Source organism: Rousettus aegyptiacus, unplaced genomic scaffold, assembly GCF_014176215.1.
Source record: "Rousettus aegyptiacus isolate mRouAeg1 unplaced genomic scaffold, mRouAeg1.p scaffold_m13_p_2, whole genome shotgun sequence".
In the NCBI taxonomy this organism is placed as follows: Eukaryota; Metazoa; Chordata; class Mammalia; order Chiroptera; family Pteropodidae; genus Rousettus; species Rousettus aegyptiacus.
The window spans coordinates 134,157,733-134,172,438 of record NW_023416295.1 but is presented as its reverse complement, the minus strand read 5'-3'; the positions used below and the strand labels follow the sequence as shown (position 1 = coordinate 134,172,438).

The 14,706-nt window shown below is 40.3% G+C and overlaps 1 protein-coding gene across 2 annotated transcripts in view; it reads left to right on the top strand.

Annotated features, from left to right (window-relative positions):
• Positions 1–843: 843 nt before the first annotated feature.
• The window catches only part of ANO6 (anoctamin 6), a 164,907-nt gene continuing 151,044 nt past the window's right edge, over positions 844–14,706 (top strand). The window contains exon 1 of one of the 2 annotated variants that reach the window (XM_016146447.2): positions 844–1,521. In XM_016146447.2, coding sequence (XP_016001933.2) covers positions 1,510–1,521 — 12 coding nt within the window. In that variant the 5' untranslated portion in view covers positions 844–1,509. The remainder of the gene's footprint in view (positions 1,522–14,706) is intronic. The other variant, XM_016146448.2, reaches the window with a different exon arrangement.

Here is a 14,706-nt window from a genome sequence, read left to right as displayed (position 1 = left end):
ATTTTCTTAAAAGTAATTTCCCCATGTGTTATGTATATTCATGGCTGTTCTCCCACTTACAATTGGTCTCATTGTTTTATTTCTTTCATATATAAAAACATCAAAAACATGTGCATGGGAGAATAAAATGCACAGTAGCATCAGTGTTATAATAGTTATCGTAATTATCAATAATTACGGTACTTCAATGGAAAAAGTATAAAAAATTTCAATGAGAAGTGTTAGACAATGAATATAACTAGGATTTCAAATCCGGCCCTTTTGAGAAGTCAAAACTTTACCTATCTGAATTCACCAGCTTCTTTGAAAAAAGTTCTGCAGACTCGTGATCCCAGAAACCTACAGTTCAAACTAGCCCATGTATGTTCAAAGTAGAAATCCCTTTGGGTTTTTCTTATTGTTCCCCTTCGTCTCCAAGAATGCATTCTTTTACTCTGTTCCTCAATTTTATTTCAGTACTTTCTTTGTTTCCTTGGGTTTTATAGTTTCTTTTCACGCTGGTGTAGAGTTTACATCTAACCATAGTGGAGGTCTTCAGCTTCTTTTGCTTTTTTGACACGTAGGACTAAGCTTTTCAAGGTCCAGCAGGGCTGCATACTCGGTGATCATGTTCGACCACTCCCTGTGTGTGTTCAGCAGGAGGGGGTAGGGGGCGCTTTTCTCTCTTCCTAACCTCACTTTCTGCGGAAAAGCTCTTACGTTTTGTGAACGTGTTTCTTTGGATCTCGCTCTTTCTTTTTTTCTTCTGTTGCTTATTCTATACGTGTCTTGCCTCTTTTCTCTGTAATCCCCCTCTCTCCCTTCCCTAACACAACACACGTCTCCCCGTTGGAGTCAGAGTTAATTGAGACGTTGAGATCCTCCATTGGCTCCACGTCGCCTTTAAGCACTGTTCAAACGGGCTCGTCTTCAGCTTCTTTACGTGAGCTGTCCGCAGAGTTTCCCCCTCTCCAGTAGTAGATGTCAGAGAAAGCAAGCGCCACGACGTGTCCATATATGACCTTAGAACAGAAAGCCGCCTCGTCTGGAGGCAAAGTTTAGGGGAGCCCTGTCCACTCCCACCCTCGCGTGCTCTCGCCTCCCCCTTCTGCGAGGTCACTCGCGTGCAGAACGCGAGCGCCAAGTACTCGCCCTCGGCTCCCGACTTCCTTCTGAGCGCCTAATAAATCGGGGGAAGCTCAATCATCCGCAGCCTCGTCTCGCACTGGGCATGCTCAGTGGCCCGGCCCCGCTCGGCTGGCGAGTGGTAGCCTCGGGCGCTGGGCGCGGGTCGGCGGCAGCCTCGGCTCGGCTTCCCGCAGCGCGGGCCAGGAGCAGCGGCTCCTGAGCCCCGAGCAAGACTCGGCCCGCGGGGTCCCCGCCCGGCGCCAGGCCCGCGGGAGCCGAGCGGTTCTGGAACCCGGGAGCCCCAACTTCGTGCCAACTTCGGAGCCGCCTTCTGGGGAGCCACGCAAATGATGACCAGGGACGTTTTGTTAGAAATGGAGCAGGAGGAGGACGACGACGAGGATGGAGATATCGGTGAGTAAGGGGCTCCCAGGGTGGGCCTGCGCGGGGCCGCGCGTCGGCTCCCCAAAACCCGAGCGCACGAGGGAGGAAGTTGGGGACTGCGCGTGGGCGCTGCACCCACTGCGGGGGAGGTTTGCGGGGACCCTGGGCCACCCCGAGCAGCGCGGCGGGCTCCGGGGCGGGGAGACGGAAGCCCGCACCGCCGTCCGGGGGCCCGCATTGCGGCCGCCTCGCGCCGCCGACCCGGGTCGCCTCCCGGCTCAGCAGGCGGCGGCCGGCGGCCCCGGGGAAGGCGGGGGAGGCGCGGGGCACGCAGGGCCCGAGAGCAGATTCGGATGGGGAGGGGACGCAGCCCCTGAACAGTCTCGGGAGGCTTGGGGACGCCTTGTCTCGTGGAAGTCTTAGAAACAACGTCTTTTGAGTCATTTCCTCCCGCTCGAAGTAGCTCTGGAGAATCTGGAGAGCGGGCGGGGGCGGCGAGCCTGTAGGCGGGGCTGGGAGGAGCCGGCAGCTTTTGGACCGCCGGCTGCGACCCACCTGAAACCGTTTCAGGGGGAGTGTGTGCACGGCTCCGGGAGGGAGTGTTGGAGCTGTGTGGGGCGGCCTGGGGAACTGATTTGTGGGCTCGGGGCGCCGGCCAGCAGCCCTTTCTTACGCGCAGAGCTCGCGAGGGAAGTGATCGGAGGAGGAAGCCCTGAGGTGGGATGGACCGCAAGCATTTCCTAATTGTCCAAAAGTTCCCTGGAACTTGGGGCGGGGCGGGGGGCCAAGCCCGAGGTACCTCATTCCTAGAGTTAGACATACATGAAAGTTGTAAACGGAACGGAGGGAGACATGTTTAAGAGTAAAAGAGCAAAAGGGGTGGGAGGAGGCGAAAAACCGGAAAGCAGCTGGAGGACTAGAGAGAAAATCAGGTCCTTAAGAGAACACTGGTTCAGAACAATGACATATTGAGTCTCTCCAGAAGACTGGCAATTAAATTACCACGCTGGTCTGTTCAGCAGACTCCGCCTCAGTTTCCTGGATGACAGATCACTTTAAAACAACAGTTCCTGCTCATGTCCTCAAACCTTATTCTTTAATAACTTTAGAAGTAACTTAATTTTACCAGTTAGGGGGGTGTGTGTGTGTGTGTGTTTCACATTCTAGGCACTGCTTATTTAGTTTTTCAATCTCTATTGAGATATAGTTGAAATGTTACATGTAAGTTTAAGGTGTACAGCATGTTGATTTGATACATTTATATGTTGCAAAATGATTACCACCATGGGCTTAGTTAACATCTCCATCATGTAACATAATTACCATTTCTTTTTTGTGGTTAGAACATTTAAGTTACTGTTAGCAACTTTAAAGTATGTGACACAATATTATTATCGCTATGCTGTACTGTTATATCCCCAGAACTTATTTATCTTATAACTGGAAATTTGTACCTTTTGACCAACATATTTCAATCCTCTCTCCCCACCCTCCATTCTGTTTCTGTGAGTTCAGTTCTTTTATATTTCACATATAAGTGATACACAGTATTCGTCTTTCTCTGGTTTATTTCACTTAGCATACTGCCCTCAAGTTCCATCCATGGTGTCACAAATGGCAGGATTTCCTGTTTTCTCATGACCGAATAAATACTATTTCATTGTGTGTAAACATATATGTGTGTGTATACACACATACCACATCTTTATCCATTCATCTGAGTTAGACAATTAAGTTGCTTATATCTTGGCTATTGTAGTCACTGCTCATTTAAATTCAGAAAATTTGATAATTTCCTTGTTGACCAGGGACAAATGGAATAGAGGGGATTATACTCCATGGTTTACCTTTGCTTGTCATTCGAGAATCAATTAGGTATCCATCCTTATGAAGGGAGCAAATAGTGTTCTTTTTCATACGAGAGAAAACTGAAACTCACAGGTTGATCTGCCTAGCTCCTCACACAGCAAGTTAAGGTTTAAACCCAGGTTTCCTGACTTGCAAGATCTGCACAGATTAATGTTCTTTCCACCTGGTGACTACAGCTCTCAGATGTTTGTAATGCTATTTGGCAGCTTTTAGTAATAAATTAGGATTATGTAAAAATATAAATCATAGGAGCAAACTTTAAAAAGTTATGATAAAATTAGCAGTCTGTTTTTTAGGAAAATTCTCTTGTCTGCTATGGTGAGGTGTCACTGTTTATACTGAGTATGGCAAATAAATAAGGGTAAAACTCCAAATGGAAATTAAACAAGACATTCTGTGCTTTGTTTGTTCTCCTCTGCCACCAGTAGATCTCAGTTTAGAAAGAAAACTAACTTCATCGAGTTTGTGTTTACATGATGAGGCATCATAAAATTCATCTTAAGTGTGTGGCAATAGGCTCTTTTTATTTTTAATTACAGGTGTAATCTTTGCTGGTTCTTTCAGGTCAAATAGTTTAGATATATTTAAGAAAACTTAAATATCTCTACTTCTTCATCTCACCCTCCCTCCATAGGCTACTGATATGATTGGTGTGTATAGGGGTCAGTTCAATATATTTTATGTTAGGCCATAAATATAATTTAAATATATCTGAGCAATTTTTGATTATATAAATTTAATGTGGGTTGCAGTGATTTTATATCAAGAGAAAATGTTTCCATGCCAATGGTAAGTTTATGTCACTGTAAGATAATAAGCCTTTTAAAAGGTTACCAGAAGTAGGCTAATGGTATACAGCCTGTTACGAAATAATTATAATTTCCAACTATGGGAGGGGAGACTGGTGAAAGGAAGATTATAATTTTAACCTCTGCCTCTAATTTTGTAATGTAGGCTTATCTGAGTTAGAGCAGTTGACTAACATATTTCTCCTAGTATTCGATTGCCACTATGAACAGTTCTGGAGTAATTTTGAAACCACACAGATAATGAAGATTTCTGTGAAATCTATAACTATTAACTGTAATTCAGAGCAGAAGAGTTATTATGATATAAATTTCTGGGTAAAATATCTATCAGTTGATTTGCAAGAGACAAAACGAAAAACTTTAAACTGGTTGTGGTCCCTGGTTTATGTACAAATATGGAAGTGTGTCCTCTACTAGATTGGGATTTGGGCCTTTTTTTCTTTTGCAAAAGGCCACTTCTTTTCTTCATCAGCTTCATTAACCAACCAGAGATGTTACATCCAGGTAGCAGTGGCAGGAAATATTTGGCCTGCAGCCCTGTTGCACTGGTGCTGGTAGACATCACATCTCATCTCGAGGCAGATTCTGTGTTCCTGATTTGTAGAAGAGGGTCCTTAGCTGCCTTGCCCCCAGGAGCACCTCCAACCCCCAATTAATCAGTGAACTGAATTCAGCATCTCTTATTGATGTAGAAAGTGACAGAAACATCTTTTGTAGCCAGAATGTAGCTGTTATATTTAGTATGTTGTTTTACTTTGTTTCTTGCATGTCTATGGTTCAGACTTTACTGAGGGAGGACAGGTGTTCTGGAAAAAGAAGGGAGATACAGAAACAAGTCAGTCAGTTCAGGCAAAATGTTTTCAGTTTAGATGGTTAGTTGCTTTGGGTTCCCAGTCTGTTTATGGTAGTTTTCTCTCTCAGCACCACAGCTAATGGTCATGTCAACTGGGGTGGATGGGCAGAGGCCCATTACCTCTAAGAGATAATGGTCCAGCTGTACCTCTCAATTGTTTTTATTGGCTCCCTTTTCACTGTTATCCCCTTACTACCTACTTCATGTTTAATCACCTGCAAATCTGATCTTAGCCCCAGTTTTGTTTTATCAACATTAATTGAGCAAAGCTGCTGTGCTAGGTGCAGGATTATGTGCTGGGCTGGGTGTTCAGAGTCTAAAATTGAGTAAGATGTACGCCTTGGGCGTGGAGAAGTAGGGTCCAGGGGATCAGAAGTTTGCAGGAAATGCCATTTTTGATGTATGTATACAACCATGGGAGGAGAATGGGAGACAGGTTCACAGAAGGGATTGTTGGGCCTGATGTTGAAGGACCAGGCAGGTACAGGGACATAAATGTCAGAAGAGTCTGGAGTTTTAAGTAGTTGCCAGTAGTTGAAGGGAGCAGTCACAAGGCTGGGAAGGAAGGGAGAGGTTACACCATGAAGAATCCTCTGCATGTTTTAAGGGCTTTACTGTGCACGTGATTTAGAGCTCCTGAAGGATTTAAAGGAAAAGAGTGATACGATTGAATTTGCTGAATTTGCTTTTGGAAAGATTTCTCTGACAGCATGTTGAAAAATGTGTTGGAGAGAGGAGATGGTAGAGATAAGCCCAGTAGTCAGGTTCAGAAATGCCTGCAGTGGCCCTCGGAACAGAGACAAATGAGTCTGAGAGCTTATGAAAGGGGCAGCATCTATCAGTTCCCAGAGATTGACTGCTCCCAGCAAGCAGAGGAGTCCCGGATAACTCTCTGACTTGAGGTGAGTGATTAGGTGGAAAGTGGTGGTGGGCAGAGAACAGGTTTGCAGAATGGGAGAATTTTCTATTCTTTCAAGTCTTAAAACTTTTCTCCTCTACTTTGGCTCAGACTATTCCCCTTCCTGGTAATACTGGACTTTTTTTTCTCTCCTTCCAAGCCTGTCACAAACCCAGAAAAATATTGCTGATCCTCCTAGCTCAAAGTGCTCGCCAGTGGATTCTCACACAATTTATTTTTCTGTTCTATCTATTTAGCACTCACCTTGTATTTTGTCTTTGTTGTTTATTATCTTTGCATTAATTATCTCCACAACTAGAGTGTAAATTTCTTGGTACTGGGACTAGGTCATTTGGATTTTCTAGAGATTATGAAAAATATCCCAAATGTTGTATATATTCTATTGTTATAATTTAAACAAATTCTCTTTCTCAGAGTCCACTAAAATGTAAGCTCTCTGAAGGTAGGTGTTTCATGCTCTTTGTGTTCTAAATTATGCCCCTAGTGCCTAGAATGGTGCTTGATAGTCAATAGAAGCCAAGCAAACCATTGTTGAAAGAATGAGTAAATAAATTACTCCTTAAGCAATTTGATTAACATAATGCTAAGTGCTTTTATTGGCCCTAGTAGAATTCTCTTTTATGGCATTTGAGATTTCCTCAGTCATCTGTTATAAAAATGTTGATTGTACGTTCTCTATCAGCCTCTCAGCTAGGTTCCAGAGTCCCTGAACCCTCAGTCCTTCGCTATCTAGGAAGGACGAAGATACGTGAATAGACAATTGCAGTCATCTGTGATAAATGCTTTCATCAAGACGTGTACCAGGGTCAGTTTGTGGTGCCAAGGATAAAGCATGTAACCTTGCTTAGGGGAATTCAAGATATCTTTACAGAGGCATTTCCTGAGCCAACCATAGAAAGGATGAGAAGATAAGTGAGGGAATGTGGCTAAGACAAGGAGGTGTGCTGAGTATTTCTAAATGTGCCATGATTTTTCAAACAATGTATTCTTTTTCTTCTATTAGGGGGATGACAGATGTAAAGTAAAAAAAAAAAAAATGCAGACTGTCCTGAAAGTGTTTCTCTTTGAGCATAGTCAGTTTTGCCCTTTTAGGTAAACGTTTTGTTATGTTCAGTTTCAAATCCACAGTCATGATTTATCTCCCACATTCTAACTCTCAAGTCAAATAATTGCTTTCCAAAAGATTCCCCAGTCTCTTATAATTCTCATTGTTCTTTGGATCTGACACAAAGTCAGCTCTAAAGGAGTTCCACAGACACCCCTTTCTTTTTTCTCAAGTGGTTGCAACAGTCGCTTGTGTTAATTACTGTACTTTTTTTTTTTTTTTTTTTTTTTTTGCTTTTAGAAACCAAGAAATTCAGACCAAAAGCTTGTATGAAGATTAACATCAAAGTTACTGTTTAAATTCTGAAATTCTTGAGGGGAGATTATAATATATTATTAAGAATTGCACAGTCTGGCTTTAAGTTAGAGGATAGTTCTGAACTCCCAATGTGGTATTTATAGCAGGTTAGATTAAAATGATTATATTTTAATGAAAGTTTCAACTCTAGCTATTTAGCTTTTCTTCTGTTATCATACTTCTGAGTTTTGTATTCTAGCCAATTGGGTACATCTTAACAAAAAGCTTATAGTCTGGGAGAGTCAATAAGCACTATCTGTTGACCTTTGTGCCCCATAGCCTGCATATCATAGTGCTTTTCACATAGCAGATACTTAAATATTTGTTAAGGGACTGCTGTTTAAATTGTAATGGAGGCTTTGTATGCTGTGAGATTTAAGCTGCTTGATATGCTTCTGGTACAATGCATTTGGGGCTGGGTCTGTGCAAAAATCACTACTTTTAGAACAGAAAAACATTATTACCAATTACATTCAAATGAGGAAATGTACTTCTTGACTAGCTTAATAGAATCAAGTGACTATCTTAGGTCATTATTATTACTATTATTATTTCTTCTCCTTTAGTTTTGTCTTGCTTTTTAATACTGCAAGTGAAATTAATTAGCATCTGTCCTAAGAAGCCGCCAGTTTCAAGACTACTAGCTGAAAAAGTGAACAATAAAATATTTTGTACATATACCAAAGAGCAATTCAAATGCTATTCAACCAAAACATCAGATGAAACATTGGCATAGAAGACAAGTTGAAGGGTTAATAGGCAACTTTCTGTGCCATGGTATTTATTGCTACCCTGGCTACATGTCTGAATACTAATTGAAAGAAATCGCTGCAATACGTTATTCAGCAGCCAGAAATACAAATGAAAGAAAATATATTCTTTTGTGAAGTCCAGATGTTGCTTTTATATTTAAAGCTTTCAATCTAAAACATTGAAACTCCACTATTTCCCACATTATTTTAAAATACAAATACTTGAAATTGGAAAAAAGGGTTATTGGTCTTTAAGTTTTTCTTTTCTATAATTTTTATTTTAACTTTGGCAGAACTTTAACCGCAGGTCATAGTCGTCGTGTAAATTGGTGTTCTTTCACAAAATATAATTATGCAAATTATAGGTTTGTTTATAAAGCTTGTTTCATATAAACTAAGATTGTGTTTACATAATTGAATTTGTTATGATTTCTCCAGACATTCTCTCTAGATGTTTGAAAAATAGTCTTTGCTTTCACAAAATGATGGCTAAATTTTTCTTGGGGCATCACATGACACACCTTAAGCACATCCCCTCCAATCCCTCCTCCCCCCCACCCTAATTTGTGCTAAGTTTTTGAGAAGTTATTTCCCACTAAATTCTAAACAAAAATAATATACCCTTCCTACATATAAAACTCAGACCCTTAACATATTGTTATTTATATTATGATTAGAAAGATTTGTATTCATTTGTTATTTTATTTACTTCTGTTACTTATTAAACAAGCCCTGAATACTTCATTTGAGTAAACCATAAGATGCTCTTTCTCAGAAAAAGAAAACCAACAAACAAAACCCACCATTGTTTTCTAAGTGATACAAATAGTAAAGAAACAGTATAAATTCATTGATTTTAGAAATGCAACTTAGGAAAAGTAGATTTTAAACAGCTTCTTGGTTTCTTTGAGGAAAGTTAATCCCTAAGAGGACAAAAAAATTTAAAAGAAGACAGCTCCTGTGAAGGCTGTGTTGATGCAGAGCTGTAAGGAGGGTAAAGGAAAATCTTGCAGAAGACCTGCATTTGCAGTTGGCTTTGTCACCTATAATCTATCACCTGGGGCAACCTTCTCGGCTTCTCTGAGCCTCTTTCCTTAGCTCTGTGGGATAGTTAGGATGTATGGTGCTGGGGTGGAGCCTTTTCACTCACACCCCACAGAGTGGCACTTACAACATCACCATCATAATGAATTCTTATATTTAAAAGCAGTGAAGGGAAATGCTACTCTTAACCTCAGAGGACTCTAAATCCTTCCCCTGCTGTCTCTTTATTGTTGCTCCGGTCACACTATGTGTGCAGAAACTAAGCGTCAGGTTAAGTGACTGAGTGGCAGAAATGAGTTTAAAGATAAAGGGGTTGAAGAATAGCATGTCATTTCTGCAAAGGGATAATTATAGTGCGTTTTCCTATACACTCATAGATCTTCACATAGATGGAATTTTCCAAATTCTAGGAGGCCTTTTTCAGGAGGAATTTTTTTCAGGAAATCTTAGCCAAAGGTGCTCAGGGCCGACTTAGTTGTCTTCCAAATAAGGGCTCATGAATATAGGGATTGTAGTTCTATCAGTGATACTACTACTGTGTCCTGTCCCGTTCTCCCAATTGCTGCCGGGCATTTCTGAATAAAGCTTGTGTGCTCCTGAACCACAGCATCATATGCACAAGAAATGAGGAAGGAGACAGTTAAAGTGAGAAGTGAAGAGCCCTTATTACAAATTGAGTCTTTAGAATATCACGGGAAAATGGAGGAGAGGAAGATTAATGACGAGATTCTCGGTGGTCAGGGTTCACATGATCCCGTCGTTCCTACTGAATTGTGGAAACATGGAGGATCATTCATTGAGTTCACCCTTCAGTGGAGGGAGTCAGCCAGGCAGCACGTCATGGGGGGTGGGGTGGATCATTGATATGATGTTAGAAACATATTCGACATTGACATCCTTCCCTCCACCCCCTTCCCAGGTTTTGACAGTTGTATATGCAGGCAGCATCAGTTTTGGCCTCTCGTTCTCTAAATGTCTTCAGAATTAGAGATTATCTTGGGTGTCAGAGCAAGGATCTTCTCAGCCACCTTGTTATTCCTGCATTCCCAAACCCCATTCCCAGGGGGCTGTGGGGGATGCCTTGGGAATCTGCATCTACTTGAGTCTGGAGGGGTGAGGGAGAGCCTAGGTCCTTTGTTCCACTGCTTGAGTGAATCCATACCTTTCCCCCACCCCCAGAGCCCTGGATAAGTGTATACATTAGAGATCAGGTGAAAATGGTCTTTAGTTGAGGTTTGGATTTGCAAGTGAAAACCTGAATTTGATTAGAGGTACTCACACTGGAGATTAAAAGAAAAGGATGACCTCCCTCCCTGTATTGAAAGATAATTTCCACCACCTGTTGTAGATAGCCTCACCCTAACTTGGCCAAGGATGTGGACTAGCATCCTGTTGTATCGTGGCTGACTGTGGTAAGAAAGAAATGGGCCCTTCTGTTGGCCTGCAGTCCTTTTTTTATTTATCCATGTCATTTCCTTTTCCTCTTTCTGTTGCCCATCATTCTTAGGGTTCTTTGTCTTTCCTCTGTCTCAGTATTTTCATCAGACACTTAGCCTGGTTCTGCACAGAGACAGAGACCACCACTACTTAAACTTTGGAAAGATTTGAGTTCGAATTCACTAGCTGTATGACCTTGAGTGATGAATATAATTTTCTCCTCTGTAAAATGAAACTAATATTAGAACCTACTTCAAGGTTGATTGTATCAAAAATGATATAATTTTTAAAATTTTACTTTATAGGATTGTGGTACCCAATGCACTAAAAGCTCTTCATAATTATAAGCTAATATTATCAATCTTCTGCGTAGATGTTTTTGCCTATATCCTAATCTTGACTGACCTCTTTTGTTTTTTATTAGAAATCTTAATTTTCTCCAGAGGCTGTATCTTTCATTTATATAGTTTATTGTCACCTTTTGTCTTTTTTATTAAACTGTGATCATATTGAGAACTGTCACTTCCGTGAGCATCATAGTGCCTGGCTTGCAGTAGGTGATCGATAATCTCATTGAACGAATGAGTAAATGAATGAAAGACATTGATTACTAAAGAACTATGTGGTACTATTGGAAAGGTAGGACTTTAGATATAGATCAACCCTTGGGCAGGTTCTTATAACTTTGGAGCCTTGGGTTTGGAGCTTTGGGTTACCATATCAGAAAAGTATAGGAGAGATAATAACACAGAAAGGGTAATGATACTTACTTTATAGGATTGTTATAGATTTAATATATTAATATATACAAGGATGAGGGAGAGATCTTGGCACATAATAGACCAATAAATAATAGTTGCAGTAATTATAAAACACCTATAAATAGAGAAATATAAATCCAATAATTAAATTGGATTTTCCAGTAGATGCATTTTATAATAGAATTATATCATCCCTTTGAATATATATAATTTTAGTAAGAAAGGTAAGAGAATATAATATAAAGCTTTATAGTGAAATTTAAAATGATACTTTGATAACCTTTATAATAAAGAAAATGTGTAAGAAATAAGAGCATTAATCTAGCAAATTTAAGATTTTAGAAATATATTAAAGCCTAAAGAGTAGTGTTCTTGATATTGATCATGTAAACTTTTAATAAAATGTATTTTTTAAATAGGTAGTTTTACTTAAATGGTCAGTTATTTTCAATGAAAAAAGTTCTAAAATGTTTAATTTGCCCATAAGTCTAAAATTTGTTCACTAAATATTATCTAAAAGTTTGAAGTCAAATAAAACATGTTAAGAGATGAATATGTTGCAGAGCAAAATGATAAAACTGAACACATGAATACACAAAGAAATCACGACCCTCATGGTTTGAATTGTTTCGAATTTAGTGATATAAAAAATAAAAATAATCTCTACCTAATTTGTAAAGGAGGTGTGTGAAATAATGTTTCACATTTTGTATATTTAAAGTTTGGTAATGATTCAGCCTCTATCCCTAGTCGTTCAGACTTACGCACTACCAGGCCTCCAGCAGCAGCATCAGGCCTAAGAAAAATTAGACATTCTGTTCCATTTGGGTAAGTGACAGCAAAACAAAAGGGAGAAACCTGTTGTTTTTTTTTTATCCCCAAATCAAGTAGACTTTGAGATATTTGCTCTTATATTTAAACCTTTTATTGAAGTGAATTTTCAGTAAAAGCCAAGGTTCCATTTCTTCAGTTATTGCACTTAGAATTGCAGCTCTTGTCATCTGTGGAGTTTCAACCTGTACTCCATTGAGAAGATTGCCAGACTGTCTCATATTTCCTGCCTCCATTTAAATATAAATAGTATATAGTACCCACTGGGTACATGCTTCTATAACAAGCACATTGCTTATTGCTGCTTACAACACATAGAGGAAATGTGAACATTTCTAACTGGCCTTGTCACCCACTGTAAAGGTAAGCCACACAGAAAATGGCTTTTGAGCAATGAGATAATCATGGTTTTCCTGAGAGTTACAGTTCCTCTGTGGCTAGTGGCTTGTTTTATACCCCAAAATACTTATTTTGAAGCATGCAATCACAATCTTGACTTATTTGGCACACACAAAAACAACCTTTTGAAAGCTGACCGTGGAATTTGCTAGCACTGGCTTCATAAATCAAGTCTGTTGCTCTTTTTAAAAGTCACATGCATAGGCATTTAATTTAGCTCAGAGCCCTGGACCGATCTCACAATCTTTATTAATTCAGTAAGTATATATTGACGCTCCCCTGTGGGTCATGTACTATTTAAGGTATGAGGCTACAAACCCAGATAGGATCTTATATTCTAATAAGTGATTAAATAAAAACAAAAAATGCAATAGAAGTGTCTATTCCGCACCTTCTGTGTGCCAGGCATTGTGCTCAGCATGAGGGATTCAGCAATACACAAGACAGAAATGGTCTCTGCCCTCGACTAGTAGGTAGCCTGGCTGGGAAGACAAACATGCCAGCAGATTACGGCAAATTATATTTAAAGATTGTGAAAAAAAAGAGACTGAAACAGAATAGTACTGCTGAGCACAGAACTTAGGTGCATCCAAAGCCAGTTAAAAGGGATGGCCCCTTACTGGGGTATGGCTGACAAGTGCAGCTGTTATTCTCATAATTCTAAAAATAACATGGCCTTAGACTCTTGAAAAAGGTCTATGAGAAGGCTCAAGGTGTACATTAAATTAATGTGTAAAATACTACAAACATTTTCAGGTTCACAGCTCCTGTTATTCTGGGGGGATCTACCATGGGGAGCCTTGCTTATATTGATTTCTACATTCGTTAATGGACCTTGCAAAGGTGAGCCAGTAGCACTGATGCTGCATGCTCCTGTGCCCCTTTATTCCTTGGTAGATGGCCTAAAATATTGGTACTGGGTTGGAAAGGAACAAAACTTGGTAGATCGCTCCCAGTTCCTTTTATTCTTTCTTTGTAGAGTCAGTTTAACACAATCTTCTCCTTTAAGGTAAAGGAGGGGGAGCTGAGAGGTTGGGTCTAAGCAATCCTACGCAGTTTTCTTGAGTTGACAGAGCAGGAGGAAAGAGAGCTGGAGCAGGTACACCTGTTCCCTGCCCAGCACCTTTACCTCTCCTAACTTGAAAGGGGCAGGGAGCAAGCAAAGAGCCCATTTCCTAGATTCTCACCCAGGAACTAGTTCTTTACTCTTCCTGTCATACTAGCCAAGGGGTGTGACTCATTCCTGCCTGTAAGTGACTGACTTTGGCTAGGAGTCATAACCAAGCCCCGGAGGCATGAATCAGAATTAGTGTGAGGGTGGAAAAGCCCCACTGGGACTCTGATGTGCTCCATCAAGGCTTTTTCCTTTGAAAAATTTTAATACAGTACCCCACCCCCTCACCCCCACACACATCCTAGTCCGTAGTTTCATTTTCCACGGTTTCCGTTGCCCTTGGTCAACCATGATCTAAAAATATTAAATGGAAAATTCTACAGAAAAACAATTCATAAATTTTAAATTGTGCATCATTCTGAGTGCCATAACCGTCTCTCTCCATCCTTCCCAGGACGTGAGTCAACCCTTTGTCCAGTATCTCCACGTTGTGTACGCACCCCGCCCATTAGTCACTTTAGGAACCTTCTCAGTTATCAGATTGGTTATCAGAGAGACAGAATCACATTCATATAACTTTTATTAAGTATGTTGTTATAACTTTTAAATTTCTTTATCTTTAATCTCATACTGAGCCTAATTTATAAATTAAACTTTATCATAGGTACGTATATATAGGGAAAAACATAGAATGTGTAGAGTTCAATACTATCTACATTTTCAGGCATCCACCTGGGGTCTTAGAACATATCCCTCAAGGATAAGGCAGTGCTGCTGTGCTAGAGAAGCACTCTAGAATTCCTTCCCTGTGAGTCACCAGAGTACCCAGGTAATACAGTAATATGGAAGATGCAAATTAAAACTTGTTTTGTTTTCAGTTGCTAGGGCAGAAAGAAACAAATGCAAATCCTTTTTTCTTTACTGTTAAAAAATCTTGTTTTTCTTTGTTAAGATCTTTTATACATGACCGAAATCTAGCAGGCAGTATGACTATATTAAACTTATTGTTCTAGCCACTACGTCTA